This window comes from Ochotona curzoniae, unplaced genomic scaffold (genome assembly GCF_017591425.1).
Source record: "Ochotona curzoniae isolate NIBS_2020 unplaced genomic scaffold, NIBS_Ocur_1.0 scaffold_4683, whole genome shotgun sequence".
Classification (NCBI taxonomy): Eukaryota; Metazoa; Chordata; class Mammalia; order Lagomorpha; family Ochotonidae; genus Ochotona; species Ochotona curzoniae.
This window is the reverse complement of record NW_024467121.1, coordinates 12,768,660-12,788,432: the sequence shown is the minus strand read 5'-3', so window position 1 is coordinate 12,788,432 and position 19,773 is coordinate 12,768,660. Positions and strand designations below refer to the sequence as shown.

Below are 19,773 nucleotides of genomic sequence, written 5' to 3'. Positions count from 1 at the left end.
GCCAAGTCGAGCCCAAGTCAGGCAGCATCACCAGCCAGTTCACATTTGCACCAGGACTGGGGACTGACTCTGTAGCTTAAGTACCCACTGGTGGATGCCAAAGAGGGATGAGCCATGTCAGTGTGGAGGTGGTAGGTATCAGGTCTGTGAGCACCACAAGTGGGAGGCCCAGAGGGCCCTGGTTGTCCTAGTCCAGGTCACCAAGCTCGCCTGTGTGGTAGAGACTGGGTCCTTGAGTCTCACGGATGGTGTATCTGGTGGGTCCTGGGTCTTTGGGCCCGCCTGCATGATGGGTGCTAGACCCATGAGCCTCAAGGGTGGAGGGCCCAGTTTGGCCTTGAGTCTCCTGGCCCAGGTCCTAGGGCACACCTACACAGTGCATGGTGGGTCCGTAAGCCTCAGGGGTGGGGGCGGGTCAAGAGGGGCCTGGGTCTCCTCGCCCAGGTCCTTGGGCCCACCTGTGCAGTGGGTGCTGGATCCATGAGTCTCGGGGGGGGGGGGCGTAGAGGGGCCTGGGTCCTCTGTTCCAGGTCACTGAGCCCGCCTATGTGGTTGGAGCCTGGTTTGTGAGCCCTGGGGGTGAGGGGTCCAGTGGGTCCTGGGGTTGCATGGCTTAGGGCTTTGGTCCTGGGGGGTGCTGAACTTGTGAGTCCCAGGGGTGGGGCCAGGGTCTCCTGGCCAGGTCACCAGGCCAACTGAGTGGTAGGGACTAGTGGGGGTGGGGGGCTCCGGCGAGTTCCGGGTGGCATGGCCTGGCATGGAGGTGGTCACTGGATCCATGAGCTCCTCCTGGAGGGTGGGGGGTTTGGCATGGCCCTGGTTGCCTGGTTCAGGTCCATGAGCCCACCTAGAAGAACTGGTCCTCCTTAGTGTAGAGGATAGAGTGCTGGACAGCAGACCATAATGCACACGAAGGTCATGATAACACATTGGGGCCTACAGAGGACATCTGGTACCATAGCAGAGAATGGAGAACAGAACGTAGGGACAACTATCCCAGTCGAACGATGACAGCAAATATCTGGGAGATTAGAGACTATAAGGTTGGAGGCGTCAACCAATGGACATTTGAAGGGATTCCTCAATCATAGATCAGCAAGACGACAACATTTCGCAACTATCACATCCACCACCTGGGCAGAACTTTCAGAAGATGTGCCATTGTGACTCTGGGTTGATACTGGGTGACCCTTCTCCATCCTTGAGTACTGGGATGGTTAAGAGGCTGGGTATGGCTTATTCCCCCCCCTCCCCCCCCATAAATGGGACAAAGAAACAGAAAGCTTGGAAACAATGATCACATCCACTGTTCCCTAACCCTAGATCTTTCCCAGCCTGATCAACTATGTAAATATCTAAAATAAAGATAAATCAAAAAAAAAATAAAAACTATTTCAGTCAATGATATTACACTTACATAATATATTTATCACTGCTTTTTTCCTATAAAAGCATGTTGTAATATTCTTTTACCTTAAGGTAAATTACTTAAGTATAACTGCTTCATAAAAATAAAGGAATCATTAAAATGTGTTTTCTCTTAACAGCTTTCCCTTCAACTACATGTAATGGGATAATACAACAAGAGATAAAAGAAAGCTTACAGAAAAATTATTCAAAGAAACAACAGATAGGGTCCCCACTATCTGGGATAAAAAATCGTATCTTTCACTCTAATTTTTTTGAAGAATTATTTATTTCTTTGGAAAGGCAGATCTACAGAGAGAGGAGAGACAGAGACAAAGATTTTCTGTCCACTGTTTCACCCCCCACAAATGGTTGTTACAGTCAGAGCAGAACCAAGACGACCTGAAGCCAGGAGCCAGGAGCTTTTTCCTGGTTTCCCACATGGTTGCGGGATCCCAAGGCTTTGGGCCGTCCTCTACTGCTTTCTCAGGCCACAAAAAGGGAGCTGGATGGGAACTGGAGCAGCTGGGACACAAACTGGCACCCATATGAGATCCAGGCGGGTGCAAGGTGAGGATTTAGCCACTGGGCTATCATTCCAGGTCCCATGTCTTTGGCTCTCACATGATGTCTCAACTTGATTCTATCTGTACCACACAAGATCCAAAGGATGCTTTAAAAATACAGATCACATCATATCTTCTAGGTTCCCAATTCACTAAATGTAATGGCCAACCAGATACAACATTACTCCACCTTGTTTTTGAGTTCCTTGAACACACCAACCTGTTGCTGCTCTTCTCTTTGTCCATAACACTTTTTCCAATAATCACAAAGCTTAGTTCCTCTTCACTTCCCCGTCTCTCCCCATTATCACTAGTGAGGCATTCCCTGGGATCTTTCAGAAACAGGAACTTACCTGTCTCTTTCACTAACCCCCCCTTGTCATATTTTAATTCTCTTTACAACATGTCTGTTGGGATATTCTGTATATTTGGTCTTCGTGTTTTACCCCACCAAGAATTCAAGCTTCCTCATGGCAGGGTTTCATCTGTTCTGTTAACTAGAATTTCCAACAGCTACAACAACGCCTGGCACTAGGCAGGTGCTCAATGGCATTGCTGAACAGATGCAGAATCCTTTGACACTCCCTCCATTTCATCTTTCAAACATTCTCTTTTCTAATCTTTTCATGGCTCCTGTTTCTCAGCCTCTGAGATGATGACTTCCTCCTGGCTGCTTTAGAAAGCCTGGTTCTCTGCAGAGTAACATACAAGTTAATAAAGTTGTCTTGTTGAAGAAAGAGGGCATCTTCCTACTTTCCAAATAGGAACTGAGGGGTTCAGAGGGCTCTGCTTCCGATCAACTTCCTGCTAGCACTTCTGGGAAGGCAGCCCAGGCTCTTGGCCTCTGCCACCCATGTGGGAGACTCAGGAGGAGTCCTTGGCTCCTGGCTTCGCCCTGCACCAGCCCTGGACATGATGGCTACTCCAGGTTTGGGGAGTGAACCAGCAGATGTAAGCTCATTCTCTCTACCTTTCAAATAAATTAATAATTCTTAAAAAAAAAAAAAAACAAAAACAAAGGTGCCACAGGGCACTGAAGGGCAGGCCTTTGGTCTAGGAGTGAAGCTGTTGGTGAGGACTGCCCACCCACATTCTAAGTCCCAACTCTGCACTCCAGCTTCTTGCCAACAGATTCTGGCAGGTACCAGTGATGGCTCAAGTAATTCAGTTCCTAGCTTCCTTGCCAAATGAACAACAAAAAATTTAAAAGGACGGGCATACTTAGGCATAACAGGAACAGAAGTTATATAAAAGGCTGTAGTTTATCTAAACAATGTTAAACATGCAACTGGAGACTTTTGAAAAGGTGGAGATACAGACAAAAGCTGAGCGCCTTCTCCACATGGGCAGTATCTTGAGCACACTCACTGTTAGAGCCAATGGAGTTCACACCTTCCACGAAGTGGGTACTGTGACAGCACCAGTTTTACAGACAGGGAACCCTCGGTGACTGGGGCTGCTGCATGCAATACCTCGACGGGGACACACTGCACTCTATTTTCCCCTCAAGAGACACAGCTTGCAGAACATGCCATCTCGTTTGCACCCTTTCCATACACAGAGATGCATGCGACCCAGGATTGGAAAGGCCAGCAGCGGCTTTAATTTCCTTCCTCTGAAGGTCTGGAGCTTTGAGCTGTGCTGCGTTCACAGACATGCCAGTTGCTGCCGAGAAAAGGTTTGAAAACTCCAACTTGGGAGGCTCCAGGTCTGGTGTCTGCGCCGATGACCAGTTCCGGTACTCCTTTGGTCTCAGTGTTTGTACTTGGGAACTCTAACCCCTGAAGCCACCAGTTGGGTCTTGGGTCACCAAACAACCCGTGGTTTGTCCGACATCTCCCTAGGAAGCAGCCGGCAGATTGTCAACAAGCCCGGCCGTCCCTCCCAGGGCTGGACGGTCCAGGCCCGAGGCGGCTCCTCCGCCCGCTGGCACCCACCTGCCAGGGGCACCCATCGCCGTCCTCCAGCCCCGGCGGCCATCCTCACCTGGTGCCCGGCACCCACGGCCAGCCGGGCCCTCTCCGCCCCAGCACTCACCTCCCCTCTGCTCCTTCCCCCGGGGTCTCCGCCGCAGGCCCCGCGGCGCCGTCCACACCGACCCCAGAAGAGCGACGGCTTCGCCTCCGCGGTCGGGGCTGCTTCTGCGCCGCCGGCTCAGGCTCCATGGCGTGGACAGGGGGTGGGGCGGTGGCCGGGTGCCCGGGAGACCGGCACGGATGGGCACGGCGCCCACCGGCGTCCGCCAAGCAGAAAGTATCCGCCAGCCCAAAGCCGCTGACACCGTCATCCGGGGATTTGAAAATGGCGGCTGCGCAGTGATCAGCCAATCAGCGAGCAGGCTGCGGTTGCTAGGAGATAAGAGTCCCGCCCCTCCCACTCTCTGGGTTCTTCACAGACTCATGGAGGAGGGAAGGAGAGCAAGAAATGGGATTTAGAAAAGCTTGAGTTTCTTTCTGACTCCAAACCTGAATCTCCAAGGCCCGTTGCCTCTATAGCCTTTCTCCCATTTATTATGACTTTCACCAAAGGGAAAGAGCCTTTTAGGTTGCCGGATCTTTAGCCTATGGGGAGAAGTGATTATATAAAGAATTGCCGGGGCCCAGTGGCGTGGCCTAGCAGCTGAAGTCCTCACCTTGAACGCGCCAGGATCCCATATGGGCGCTGGTTTCCATCCCAGCAGCTCCACTTCCCATCCAGCTCCCTGCTTGTGGCCTGGGAAACCAGTGAGTACCACCCAAAGCTTTGGGACCCTGCACCCATGTAGGAGACCCGGAAGAGGTTCCTGGTTCCCGGCTTCGGATCGGCGCAGTACCGGCTGTTGCGGTCACTTTGGGAGTGAATCATCAGATGGATGATCTTCCTCTCTGTCTCTCCTCCTCTCTGTATATCTGACTTTGTAATAAAAATAACTAAATCTTAAAAAAAAAAAAAAAAGAATTGCCTTGGGCCCAGCACAATGGCAACATTGGCTAATACTCTCCCTTCAAACTCTGGGATGTAATAGCCAGTTTCCTGTTTTTTGGCTAGGGAAAGCAGCGGAGGAAGGTACAGTTGGAGAGTTAGCTGGTTGAGCTGCCATACTGCCCCCTGAAATTGAAAAATAATCGAACAAACAAACAAACAAAAAAACACCTATATTTAGTATACCTATAATTAAGTTACAAAATCATTTACTAGATGGTGATATTAAATGTTAATTGCTTCTGCCAAGTGAAGACATTTTAATTCAGTAATTATGTGGGCTGTCATACCAGGCTAATTCAGATTCTCGTTTAACTACACTAGATTTGAATAACCTCTCTACCACTTCAGTTCTTCATCTGTAAACCATGTACAGAGATGGCAATGATAACAATTGTTAATATGCATTCAGAAGGTTTATTGACAGGGCCAAACTATGCTAGCTTAGCTGTCATTCTCTTTATTAAATTTCATTTTGCAACCAGTGGAGAGTGAAAGTTTGGTGGATATTCATAAACTCATTCATAAAATGAAGGTGGTGGAGTTCCATGCCACTGGCAAAGCCACAGCTCCCAGACACGACCATGGACAGTGATATGAAGTGGACACAACTGGACAGCCTTGGCAGCACAGGCAGGGGGAGACACAGGCAGGAGCTGATGGGAGGGAGACAGACAGGTGCAGTTCAGTCATTTCTCCACCATCATCCAAGATTGAAAGCTCACTGGCTGGCTCTCTGAAATTCCTAGGGGAAGCTATTGATCACAGCTGGGAGGTTGAATTTTCAGGGTGTACTAAGAAAGAAACTGAGTCAGGATTCCTTCTGTTTGGCTTGTGGAGACCGGGCAAAAGAAGCAATTGAGTTCATGAGGCTGGAGCAGGGTAGAGGGACCTGGGGGCTCGGGACAGAAGTTGTTTGCCCGCTGACATGAAAGTGCTTTATTTTTCTGAAAGCAAGAGTAAAGATCATACTAGCATGGACTGGTGATGCATAACTCAAGTCTTCCAGGGAAAAACAGTCAGAAATTTCTATTCCTCATTTTTCTTCTGCCATTTCCAACAAGTCTCACTGTCTCCTTGTTATCTCATCAATTTCAGTTCTTGTGTTTTTCACAGAAAAATAGGAATTAGAACCAGAATGCTTTAAGGACATTATGATCTTAAACTGCCAATGAGAAGGCTTCTTTTATGGCAAACTTAAGAAGAAAAATTTAGTTCATAGACAAGTGGCAGAGTCCTCATGGGTACAACTGAGTAGAATATTAGTATCAAGCTTATGACCCTTAAATGGGTCATTGTGTATGTAGGGGTGGGGCGTGGCGGGGGATGTTTAAGTCGTACTCCCCTTTCCAGCTTTTCACTCCCTATTTACTACATTGATTGGCTTTCCGATATTCCTGTGAAGAAAACAGAAAGCCCCAAATTGAGAAGTTATCAGTTTGGTTTTAGAGAAGAATAAAACTTGAGAAGAAAAATGTCTAGAGAAGGCACAATTAATCAGAGATAGACTGAGACTAGTTTAGACGTTGATGCACAGGCCGTCTGACCAAGATCATTGAGGGTATGAAAGGCTGAATTCTGTAAATGGAAACAAGAAACAAGAAAGAAACTTGAATGTGATGACTGGGTGGAAGTGGGGGTTGGATGAAACGCACAATTTTTTATTGTTGTTGCTGTGGGAACTAAGGCTACTGGTGGAATTATCTGAAGAGAACTTCAGAATTTCAAAATATAAATTGAATTCTTTATTGGAGCTGAGTATTTTTTTTAAATAGAATTCTTTGCTTAGGGGGTTTTCTTTGTTTTATTACTTGGTCAATGAATTGGCCGAGTCAAGCATTCTAATGAAAGGAACTTTGAAAGCAAAGGAGGGCCCAGCCTGATAGCCTAGTAGCTAAGTTCTTTGCATGCACATGGTCCCATATGAGCACAGGTTCATATCCTGGCTACTCCACTTGTCATCCAGCTCCCTGCCTGTGGCCTGGGAAAGTAGTGCAGCATGGCCCCAATGCCTTGGAACCCTGCATCCGCGTGGGAGACCCGAAAGAGGCTCTTGATCCCTGGTTTCAGATCAGATCAGTTCTGGTCATTGTGACCACTTGGGGAGTAAACCAGTGGATAGAAGATGTTTCTTGCTGCTGCCTCTCTTTCTCTCTGTAAATCTGCATTCCCAGTGAAAATAAATAAATCTTATTTTAAAAACAAAGGAAATCCTAACTGTAAACATCACAGATGTAGCCATTGGAAGTTTTCTCACTCTTAGTACCTAAGGATAGGCACTAAGTGTGTTGAAATCACAGTGTGTGTGTGTTTGTATATGATATATTCCAAGGGATTGGTTTTTTTCAATGTACAGGCCCTGTCACCTAAAATTTAAAGGTTAAGCTGGTAAGTGAAAACTCTTTGATAGGTGTTGCAGCTGAAACTGAGGCTGCTACCCATGAGAAATTCCGTCTTCCTCAAAATAGAATGAAATAAAATAAAACTCAAATTTTCTCTTAAAACCGGTGCCTTAATTAGAGGACAAAATGTCATCATGGCAACATTTGTATCAGTGTGTCTGAGTGAATATTGGGGTGGTACCCCAGCCAAGAGCACACACAGAGCTGATCTTCACTCTAGAGACCTCTTCAGACTCAAAGTTCCACTTACCTGTTGAGTTTCCCTCTTTTGGAGTTACTATTTCCAAGAAAAAAATGACTTAAAGATAAGATATCCTTCTTAAATTTTATTACAAGGGTGATTATGCTAGGTTCTTTGCAAATTTAAGTTACTCACAGCTCTGAGGTTGTGAATTTTTACAAAAATTAATGAAATTTCTGAGTGTGTCAGTGGACCAGAAATGGTATATTCAAATTATCATATTTTCTCTCAGCTTCCTTCAAATGGAAAATGTCGGGTGTGAATAAGAAAAAACTTGATGTAGCAAAACAAAAATAGATAAACAACAACAAAACAAAAAAACCGTCAGTGTAGCAAAAAAAAAAAAAAAAACTAGTGTCACTCTAATTTTATAAAGTTAAACTTGGTTAATTATTTCTCCTTAATATGTGGAACTACCAGAGTCCTAAAAATTAGCAAATAGAGACAGACACAATTGGCCTTATGAATATTACAACACATAAAATGTTCAGGGTGAAACTGATGGAGATCTCCATGACTTTTGCATTTTTCCAAAGTTGTGAGGAAGAAGTGGCATAAATCATCAACCCTGAATAATTTAAAATGTGTTTTAATTACTGTATAATACAACTATTACCATGCTAAAATGTCTTTTTTTTCAAAGAAAACCAGAAAGGAGAGAAAAGAGAACTTGGGCACAAGAAAACAAACCGATAGCACAAAATAAGATGGTATAACTAATACAGACATTGAATTATATATAACTGACTACATTCTCTAATTGAAGTCTGAAAGTAGAAAAAAATGGTGTCATGTTATACATACAAACAGCACATAAAAATGTTAGAATACTAAAAGATTTTAAGTGTGTAATAATGTAAAGAGGAGGAAAGATGTACGAATATTATTTCTCAAACTACACTAAAGTAATAATGAGTTTTTGCTTATTATCATTATTATTTTCCATGATACAGTTGTGTAGGTATAAAGGTTCCCCCTTTACCTCCACTTTCTCCCTGCTCATTCTCCCCCCACCCCACTATTGACCACCACTATTTACAAAAGTCTAGGTCTTCAACAACAGTCACAAGTCCAACATTCTTTTATTTAAGTATATCATAGCATTGTAGGTTTAGACAACAATAGAAAATCTAGTATTATATTGTCAAGATAAATGTAACAGCTTCATTGAGAGTCCTCCTTTTATTCAGGAGCTGAGATGTATGCTCCACTGTATCTTTACACCTTGGCATGCTAATCTTTATACAGTTCATCTATGAGAATATAGGTATATATATATGTCATATATATGTTTACATATATATCTATTTGCTTTGCATTTTGCATGAATGTTGCCTTATATCAGAGAGAACACATGACATTTGTCCTTTTCGGATTGACTTATTTCATTGAGTGTAATGGTCCCCAGTTGGGACCATTTTGTTGCAAACTGTAGAATTTTGTTCTTTTTGATGGCTGAGTAGTATTCCATGGAGTAAATGCACCACAGCTTCTCTATCAATTGCTCTTTTGGTGGGCATTTTGTTACTAGTATTTATCATAAAGACTTTAAGGCAAAATACTTTGTACAGCTGCAGGGTCAGTCAAAAATGATAAAAAGTCTCAGTCTACAGAAAGCATGAAAATTCAAATCTGAGTTCCTAATAACAGTCTCAAAATACATAAAGCAAAAATCAACAGAAAAAGAAATAATAGACAAATACACAATAAAAGAAAATATTAACACAGCCTTTAAAATAATTGATACTTATTATGGAACTACTTAATAAATCAGTTCTTCCAAATCTGAAAACATTGTACCCAAAAACTATAGAATGAAATTGCTTTTAAGTAGTTTTGAAACATCTTAAAAAGTTGATCCCATAACAGTATATAAAGGGAATCCTAGCAAGGGAATGTTATCCGGCCTCAATCCAATTGTTATATGTAACAGTGAAATAAATATAAGAATTATTATATGTAACAGTGAAATAAATTATGATAAACCAAACTCTCCAAATTTCCTGTGCAATGTAAATGATATGATTGAGGTGCATGAGGGGTAGAAAGAGGTAAAAAAAAAAATTTATTACGTTCCTATTTTGCTTCATGTATTTAGGGCCTGTTGAATTGTTACTTAACAGAATACTCCTGTTGTGTTCATGTAATACAAAAAGCTGATTTGCTATTGAAACACATTTTCTTCACATTCTCTCCTTTCCCCCATCATGCATAATAAGAGAGGAGGACTTTTTAAATGAACATTGGTTAATTTCATCGTAGATGAAAGTTGGAAGCAAAGTTGAATAACTTATGGTCAGTTCATCTGCAGTTATGTGCAAACTTAATCACAGGTTGTTCAGGTCCAGCACACTACTGGGAGACCAGAGAACTGAAAAGGGACTCTACTGCTTTAAGTGAAGCTGGCTTCTCAGCGCTCAGGTGGAGCCACTTCCGGGCTGGTGATAAAAAAGCATAGTTAGGAATGTTCCTTAATCATTTCCACAGGGCAGTAAGGGCACGCTCAGCTCAGAATGGTAAGTGGCTATGGTCCTTGTCTGTTGTTGACAGTGTCAATCTGGTATTATAGTAAGTTTTAATTATTATGTTTGGCACTTCCACTCAGCCTCCCACCCTCTGATATTCTCAGTAAGTGCTTCCTATGAGAGAAGAATTTTTGATGAAACATTTTTGGCAGAAATATTCTGCCAATATTTATCTGTATAGTTTGGAAGCTCTGTAGTTTTGCTTCTTTTCAGTAAAGTTCCTTTGATTTGCAGTAATTAGTGGCCACTGCTTGAAGTGTGGAAGCAAGAAACATTCCTTCCTTTACTTTTTTCCTTTGTTTGTACCCGGCATGCTGGTTTTGCTGCAGAGATCAGCGACTTTCTTTTTAGTTATGTTGTCAGAATTCCTGGGAACTTCAGACCCGGGTTACCATTGCCAAGATTATAAATGCGTAGCAGGGTAAAGTGCATAGATATCTTTTCTTCTTTGTCTTCCCTGGAGTTTACTTTTTTTTAGTTCAATCATAAACAATACTTACAAGAATTCTGTTTGAGTCCACCCTTTAAAGTCTTAAATTTATTACTCTTAAATTGCTTTTGTGTGAATCAATTTTCAGTATCGGATTTTTAATTCTTCAATGGAAGCAATCTTTCAAACTTTTTATTTATAATCATTAGACACTCTAATGTTAATTATATTTAAAATATTCTGATTTTTTAAAATATTCCTTTATTTGAATGACAGTCACATACAAAGAAAGGGATATGGTAAGGAAGAGGGAGAGAGAAGTAAGGGCAAGAGAGAGAGAGTATTCCTTCTGTTGATTCAGTCCCCACATAGCTAAAATGCTTGGTGTTATACCTTCCTAAAGTCAGGAGCCAAGAACTTTTTGGGGTCTTCTTGATGTGGTTGCAGGATCCCAAACACTTGGATCATCTTCAGCTGGTTTCCCAGGTACATTAGCAGGGAGCTGAATCAGAAGTGGAGTAGGTGGGATTTGAACTGGTGCCCATATGGGATGCCAGCATTGCTGGCAGTGGTTTTACTTGCTATGGCACAAGGCCAATTCTAATCATTCTACTTCTTAAAAATTATGTGTTTCAACACAAGGGATATATTCTACATCTTGATTGTTTCACTGTCAACATCCTGAATGTGATGTTGTACTTGAAAGATATTTCCATTGCAAAGAAATAGGATCTTTATTATTATTATCATTATTTTATTTGGAGAGGGTGAGGGGAGAGAAAAAAGGGGTTAAGGAGAGAGAGAAGAGAGAAAATGAGAGCGAGGGAGAGAGAAAATGTCTTCTATCCACTGGCTCTCTCCGTGAATAACTATACCCAGGGCTAAACTAGGCTAAGGTTAGAAGAACTCAGTCTGAGCTTCCAACAAGGTTGACAAGGACTCAACCTCTTGAATTTACTAGCTGTTCCCAAGGCACACATTAGCAGGGAGCTGGAGTGCAAGCAGAGCTGGGATTTGAACCAGATATCGTGCTATGAGATGCAAGTGACATTTTTACCACTGTACCAAATACTCACCCTTTGGGAGTTATTTCTTACAACTGCATATGAATCTATAATGATCTCAAAATTGAAAGTTTATTAAGTTATGCCTTTCTAGTAACTCATATATGCTTTTTAGCAACACTTTAATTTGCTGAGATTTACCAGTGTTGACATTCAGTGAACATTTTACAATGTTATGCTGTGTTCTACTGAGACTCACGGTTTGGAAAGAAGAAAAGGTTAAGCAAATAAAGGGAAGGCAATTTCATACTCTGTTTCTAAAAGTCAGGAAAGGGTGTTTGTTGGGTCAAATTGTTCCTACTGAGTTAAAAAGTATTATTATTTCTTTGATATCCGAATCACTTGCTGAACAAACTACATGAAGAACAGCACTTTTAAAATAATTTTTTCTCTGAGTTCTGTGAGCAAGTTTCCTGAATGTATCTCCATGGAGTCTTAGGACTGACTGGTAGACAGCTAAGGGTGGAAATTAGTGTATGAAATCTGCACATAGACTTCACGGATGGAGAGGTTTTAGTAACAGGGAAACAAAGCTCACCTCATTCTAAGTAGTAACTTACATGTAGGAAACAAAGTTTTGATGTGACTAAAGTAGCTAATGTATTTAGAGCATTTTAAATCTGACAGAAGGGATGAAGAAATGAAACTGCTTTTAAGATTAGAGAATTTAAAGGCTATTTATGATGAAATAGTTTAGTATGTACCAAACAGAAGTTGGAATATTCAGCAGTCCTAAATGCGGTGCTTTCTAAATGAAGGACATTACATTTGCGTTGCGTGACTGTACACCATAGAACTACGGTAGTTCTATGAAAGCACAGAGCTTGAGTTCCTCATGAGGCAGAGAGAACTATGCTACACCTCACAAATCACAGAGACAAAGTACAAGGGCTTGAAGCCATTGTGCAGGAACAGAGTCCAAGTCAGTTCGCTGGGGTGTGACCGTTAGGGTTCTCTCCCTCTCCTGACAGGCCAGTGATCTGCATAGATCAAAGGCCAATGATTGACAGAGGAATCTGAGGTCCTTTTGTAGAGGAATCTTAGTCTAAGGGGCAGCATAGTTCTGGACAAATACAGGTTTGCCTTGCAGTTTATAAAGTCAAACTGCTCGAAGGACTCTGAGATGCAATAGTCAAGCTGTGCACCATGTGGACTTTCTACACTGTCTAATAAGAATAAATAAATATTAAAGTGAACTTTTGGCATAGACTACTTTCAGGCAATCAAAATACAACATCATTAAAATTAGCAATTGTTGTGGCTGGCATTAGAATGCAGCAAGCTAATCTTCCACTGGGATTTGAGTTGTGACTACTCCTCATCCAGCTGCATGTTATCCTGGCCTTGGAAAACAGCAGAATGGCCAAAGGCCTTGGGCCCCTACACCCACATGGGAGACCTGGAAGAAGCTCCTGGCTCCCAGATTTAGACTGGCCCAGCTCCAGCCTAGGTAATTTTTGGAGACTAAGCCAGCAAACGAAAGATCTTTCTGTCTCTCTCTCACAGTAGGTACTTAATTTATGTTACTGAAAGAGACTGTTTAAATGAGATTGGAGTCCTTGATTTGATTGTTTCTAGAGCTTACCTGTGTGATTTTTTGTTTGTTTGTTTTCATGAGACACTTTTGATTATAAGGAATTTGTGGTATTAACTTGGTTTCTGTCTGCTATAACAAGAGGTGCTGAGTAATGCTGCTGATGTTGCCTAAGAACTCTTGTTTGGTTCTAACTTACAAAGACTTGTTTCAGAGGGAGTGCCTTTCCATTCATATTGGTCAAGCCGGTGTCCAGATTGGAGATGCTTGTTGGGAACTTTATTGCCTGGAACACGGAATCCAGCCAGATGGCATCCTTCTCAACAGTAAAGAGGATCAGCTGGAAAACACGAACACGGAGCACATGAGTACATCCTTTAATACCTTCTTTTCTGAGACAGAAGCTGGAAATTATGTACCCAGGGCACTCTTCGTGGATTTGGAACCAACTGTAATAGGTAATGTAAGGTTTGTACTCCAGTGTGTACTTAACCTAATGAAAATAAACAAGCCAAGTGCTTGGGATACCCGGAGCATACCGATCTGCCTGGACAAAGTCATGTGGAATTTCCTGAAACATAAAGCCTCATTCAATGGCCATTTTGTATGAGAAAGAAAAACGTAGCTAAAGGGCAGATCAGGTTAGACTTTTCCTATGTGAGGAAATTAGCTTAGACTTTTTCAATTTATCTACACGTTGCTGGATTTGAGTCAATTGCTAAAAAACATCTTACGACCCCATGTTTTATAATGATGAGGTTTTAGAAATGCATATTAAATGGGATATATTTTTGCCATCTTTATTATTATAAAACATCATCTGTTCATCCTAGACTGGAGTTGATTTTTCCTATCAGAATAGAGTAGAATAAGTTACAAGCTTATAGTGAAAAGTAGATTAATGTCAGTGTGAATGAACAGATCAATAATTTTGAGAGGGTAAAATTAAGAATTGTTGAGGTCTATATGTGGATTTATTTGTTACTCTGAAAGAGAATATGAGAGAGTAAGAAATAAGACAGTATTGATGTCTTTAAGAATAGATATAGATGAGGCTCTTACCAAAGGCTAAGATGAAAAACTGTGTTGTGTTCTGACTTGAGTCACACAGGCTTTGAGAGAATATCTATATTTTTGTTTCGTACAAATAGGAGTTTGCAACTCTGAGTCTTAGCAGAGATCTTTGATCTTAGCAGGAGCTGCACAGGCTAGAAAATATGTTCTCAGTGAACTTTGGCAGATTAGCTTGGGATCAAGATAAGAAGTCACATCCCAGTATTAGAGATTTAGGCAGATATTTTAGCTTATGCCAATCCAAAGATATTTGGTAAATGGGAGAATCAAGCACAACTTTCAAAGATGAAGAAATCAGAGGAGGGAAAGGCAGAAGGTGAAGACAGGAAGAAAGTTCCAAGTCCTCTGGGACTCGGCCTGGAAGGATGTTGTCTTGGAGGGTCTTGTGCTGGTTTAGACAAAGAACTCATCTCCTTTTGAAATACCAGTGGCATAAGTGGAGGATTAGCCTGCTGTGCAGTGGTGTTGGCCCATGTACCACGTTTTCTTTATTACTCAGCAACTGATGGGTACTTCATCATTTCCTGGCTATTATGAATAGTACTTCAATAAAAACGAGAGTACAGTTGTCTCTTTCAAGATGGGTTTTATCTTCCTTAGATTTATACTCAGAAGTATGATTGCTGGATTATCAGATAATTCTGTTTCTTTGTTTTATGAGGAACCTCCATACTGTTTTCAAAATGGCTGTTCAAATTCACACTCCCATCAGTGGTGTGTAATGGTTCTCTTTTCTTCATGTTCCTTCCAGCATTTAATTTTTCTCATTAGTTTTTAGAATATTTACTTATTTTCGTTGGAAAGGCAGATTTGCAAAGAGGAGAAACAAAGATCTTCCATCTGCCAGGTCACTCCCCAAATGGCTACAACAGCCAGAGTCAAGCTGATCTGAAATGAAGAGCCAGGAGCCTCCTCTGAGTCTTCCACATTGGTGTAGGGTCCCAAGGATTTGGGCCATTCTTCACTGCCTTCCCAGACCACAAGTGGGGAACTGGATGGGAGGTGGAGCAGCTGCAAATGTAGTTACCTCCTGAGATGTTCCGTGAATCTCTGAATAGTCATCCCTTCCACTGTTTGCTTGAATCACATGAAATTGTTCATTTACAGCAATAGCCATTGTTTATCCTCCAGAGAAACATTTGGGGTTCTAGATAGGGGACACTGGGAGGATTAGCAACTAACAGCTCAATTGAACCACCGGTGCTAAGTTCTTTTTGCTCTCTGCAGATGGCATCCGCACTGGGAAGTATCGTTCACTCTTTCACCCAGACCAGCTGCTTAGTGGAAAGGAGGATGCAGCAAACAACTACGCACGAGGTCACTACTCCGTGGGGTCAGAGATCATCGATCTTGTGCTAGAGAGGATCCGGAAGCTGGCAAGTGTCTCTTCCTCTGCTCTGACCAGACTATCTGAGTGGCTGTGACCCTGTGGCAGGGCTCCCTCACATTCTCTCTTTCTCTCACCTTCACCGTTGTCACCTAACCCTTTTACTTGGGGCATCAGTGTAAATTATCAGAACTAGAGAAGGATCTTAACCTTGGCTTTGGTTATGCACTGTTAGATGGGAAAGGTGCCAAAAGCCTTTGTTCTTTGTCAGTAGCCCCATCTTTCCTTGCTTCTGGTAACCCAAGGCTTACCTTGTTGTAAGAGGCTTCCAAACCACTTCAGAACACTATTTTTCCAATAGTCACCACTATTTGTGAAGTTACTGACAGTTAACTCTTCTATAGGGACCTGAGTTTGGAGATACCTTGTTGAATAAGTGCTTTGGTATTTACTATAATCTTTGGGTAACACCAAATCTTTTCTATCAGCACTGTACACAAGAGCTCAGAAGTGGTGGACATTTCCTCTTTTGTGTCTCTGTATATCTTATATGTTTATTTGTTTACTTGAGAAGCGGACAGAGAGACAAACGAATCTCTCATCTGTTGGATCACTCCCCAGATACCCACAAGGACCAGCCTGGCCTGGACCAGGTCAAACCCAGAAGCCATGAACATAATTAAGGTCTCCCATGTGGGTGGCCTGGACCAAGCTGATACATCACTATGATGCTTATTAGTAGGATGCTTTTTAGTAGGAAGTGGAGGAGCTCCAACTTGAATCAGGCTGTGTGATATAGGATACCAGCATCCTAAGCAACATTTTTAATTGCTAGGCCTTCTTATTTGAACATTTTGCTCATCATTTTTGGTTTTGCTTTTGTTGTTGATAAAAAGTCTTTAAATCCCACAAGGATAAATACACAGATGACAATGAAAGATAGTTTAATCTTCATACTTTTGCTTGTACAGATCAAGTATCCCTTATCTGGTGTTCTTGGAAATAAAGTTGCTTTAGAGTTTAGTCTTCTTTAAATTTTGAAATATTTGCATGTATGAAGTGAGTTATCTTGGTGATAAAACCCACATATAAACATAAAATTTATTTATGTTTCATATACATCTTATAAGCAAAGGGTAAAGTTGGTAGTTTGTGTTATTTTGTACCATGCTGTTAGTATATCTGCATTTGACTACAATCCATGATATTGAATCAGGTATACAATTTTTCACTTGTGGCATCATGTCAGGATCCAGATTATTGTTCCAGATTATTGTTTTTGGATTAATACCCTCAAGCATATTTCAAAGTAGCTATGTTTGTGGCAGAGTTAGTGGTAAGCTGGTTATTTCTGGATTGTTTTTGTTTGTTTGAAGGAATTATATCCTACTGTTATCCTCCTGCTGACTGTCTTTAGATTTGAATGATTTCTCACAGTGGCTTTACTTTCCCCAGACAGAACAATGCAGTGGACTTCAGGGATTTCTGATATTCCGAAGCTTTGGAGGAGGCACGGGCTCAGGATTTACATCTCTGTTAATGGAGCGGCTCTCAGTAGAATACAGCAGGAAGACTAAATTGGAGTTTGCTGTCTATCCATCCCCTCGGATCGCCACAGCTGTAGTAGAGCCATACAATTCCATTCTCACCACCCATTCCACCATAGAACACTCAGACTGTGTCTTCATGGTGGACAATGAGGCCCTCTATGACATCTGCCATCATAGACTTGGTGTCGAACGCCCCTCTTATGCCAATATTAATAGGTTGGTAGGTCAGGTGTTGTCTTCCATTACTGCTTCTCTTCGGTTTGAAGGGCCCTTGAATGTGGACCTGATTGAATTCCAGACCAACCTAGTCCCTTATCCAAGGATACACTTTCCAATGACAACCTTTGCTCCCATAATCTCTGCTGAGAAAGCCTACCATGAGCATCCCTCTGTGTCAGATATTACTGCTGCCTGCTTTGAGTTCTCCAACCAGCTGGTCAAGTGTGATCCTCATCTTGGAAAGTACATGGCCTGCTGCCTACTCTACAGAGGGGATGTGGTCCCCAAGGATGTGAATGCCGCGATTGCCACCCTGAAGTCGAGGAACTCTGTTCAGTTTGTAGATTGGTGTCCAACTGGTTTTAAAGTGGGCATCAACAATCACCCTCCAAAGGTGATGCCAGGAGGAGACCTGGCCAAGATCCAGAGGGCTGTCTGCATGCTGAGCAACACCACAGCCATTGTGGAGGCGTGGGCCCGCCTAGATCACAAGTTTGACCTCATGTATGCCAAGAGGGCATTTTTACATTGGTACATTCAAGAAGGCATGGAACAGAGCGAGTTCTCAGAGGCCAGGGAAGATCTGGCAGCCCTGGAGAAGGATTATGAGGAAATGGGACATGGTTTCTGATGAAAGCATGAATGGTGAAAATGTTAAGTTAAAATATGTGCTTTCCCTTCAAGCCATTATATGCTTAGTGAAAAGCAGTTCTTTGATTAGTAGAATAAGTCAAACCAGGCAAGACTGCTTTTCATACTAATCTATGTGGGTTAGTATTAACAAAGATTACATATTTTTCTGTCTAATTCAGCTCTGATTCTTAGCACCTTTCTAGGGTTCAGAGTTCTTTGAATTAGTGGGTTACTTTTAAAAAATAATAAATTTATTTTATTTTTGATGATATTTACATAGTTAAGAAGGATGTAACCCCATGCGGATCACAGATTAAGATAGGGACAGTTAAGGAATGGAGGGAAGTGGATGAGACAACTGTTTCCAATCACATTTTTTCTTCCTGCATCAGGAGAAAGTGGAAAGAGAAGGGGAGAGGGCTGCTCCCCGCAGCCCAACTGCATCAGAACCTGGGGATGGAGATGGCCACTCAACATCATCCAAGGGTCTCCAATGTGGAGCATGTTCTGAGGACACTGCTCAAGTGGATTGGATAGTTCTGAGATGTTGTTGATTTTGTTGCTCCAAGGTTGAGGAAATCCTTCCAAGATCCACCGGCTGATATAGGCCACCTTAGAATCTCCATTTACCCAGATACTTGCTGTCAAAGCTTGGCCAGGAGACCTATCCAATTTGTTCTGCCCTCTATGGTATTAGATGTCCTCTGTAGGCCTCAATGTACTGGTTGTCATGTCCCCAATGTACATCTGGGCATGCTGTTTGCTGTACAGACTTCAAAACCTGAGGAGGCCCAGTTCTGACATATATACTCCACAGTCAGAGCACAGATCCTGTGATTTTCATTGTGATTGGAGTTCTGAGTCAAGTGGTCCAGTTTGGGGAGTTCCTAAAGAAATCTCATCAGAGGTGACCCCAGTCGTGACACATGTGTGTGCCAGCCAATGTGGAGTCTGGCTCAGTCCCTCATCTACCTCAGAGTATATACACATTGATGGTTGCCGTGGCCTAGTCAGTTCTGTCTCAGTTCTATCTTATATGCAAACAAATGGATGTTGAGGCCAGCCCACCACATTCAGCCCTCATGCATATTAGGGGGGAAACTGCAGCCTAGTCAGAGCAACCCCCAATAATCTGGCCTATTTCTAGTCCTGGTTCCTATGCATGTCATTGTGTGTAGCAGACTGGTCAAGTCTAATCCATCTGGCTTTGTACACATCAATGGGTTTTGGAGCCTGTCTCAGCCTGACCAACCACACTATCCAGCCCACACTCATGCCAGTGAATGCCACTGCCTGTCCAGCCAGGTACACCACCAGCCCTGGTTCCCCTGCTTCTTGGTGGGAGCTGCAGCTCAAGGCCCACTTCCAACCCAAGATCTTGCACTTTCCAGATGATTCTGTAATATATCCTGACAGCACTTTCCTTCAGTTCCAGCACCTGCTAGCGGATGCTGTTGTAAAGCCCAACCAGCTTGCACTTAACTGGCTCATGCATGTACCAGTGGATATGGTTGCTTAGCTCAGCCTGTTTCTCCCCATAACCCAGCTCACATATAGGCCTTGTAGGTTTTGTAGTCCTGTCAAGCCTGGTTTGTCCACAGTCCCAATCTCTCATGGTCACCAATCGGAGCAGAGGCTTAGCAAGGGATTACTCACAGTCTCTTACCTTACTCACCATCCCTACCCCGCGTGTTAAGTGTGCTGGTTGGAGCTATGGCCCAGTCTGGCATGACTTGCTTCACCTTATCATTCATTGGCAGGTGCTGCAGCCTGGCTTGGCCTGGTCTGCCCCTAGTCCCAGCTCTTCCTGGTGGATGCTACAACATACCCCAGCCTGAAC

General features: G+C 42.8%; 2 protein-coding genes across 2 annotated transcripts in view; one reads left to right on the top strand and one right to left on the bottom strand.

Moving 5' to 3' along the window:
• NET1 (neuroepithelial cell transforming 1) overlaps window positions 1–4,153 on the bottom strand; it is a 37,636-nt gene extending 33,483 nt beyond the window's left edge. Inside the window, exon 1 of the mRNA XM_040968329.1 lies at window positions 4,011–4,153. Coding sequence (XP_040824263.1) covers window positions 4,011–4,138 — 128 coding nt within the window. The 5' untranslated portion in view covers window positions 4,139–4,153. The remainder of the gene's footprint in view (window positions 1–4,010) is intronic.
• Window positions 4,154–4,189: 36 nt separating this feature from the next.
• On the top strand, window positions 4,190–17,931 carry TUBAL3 (tubulin alpha like 3). Its single transcript, XM_040968293.1, has 4 exons — window positions 4,190–4,390; window positions 13,345–13,588; window positions 15,432–15,580; window positions 16,987–17,931. The coding sequence occupies exons 1-4, from the start codon at window positions 4,190–4,192 to the stop codon at window positions 17,929–17,931; spliced, it is 1,539 nt and encodes a 512-aa protein (XP_040824227.1).
• Window positions 17,932–19,773: the final 1,842 nt, after the last annotated feature.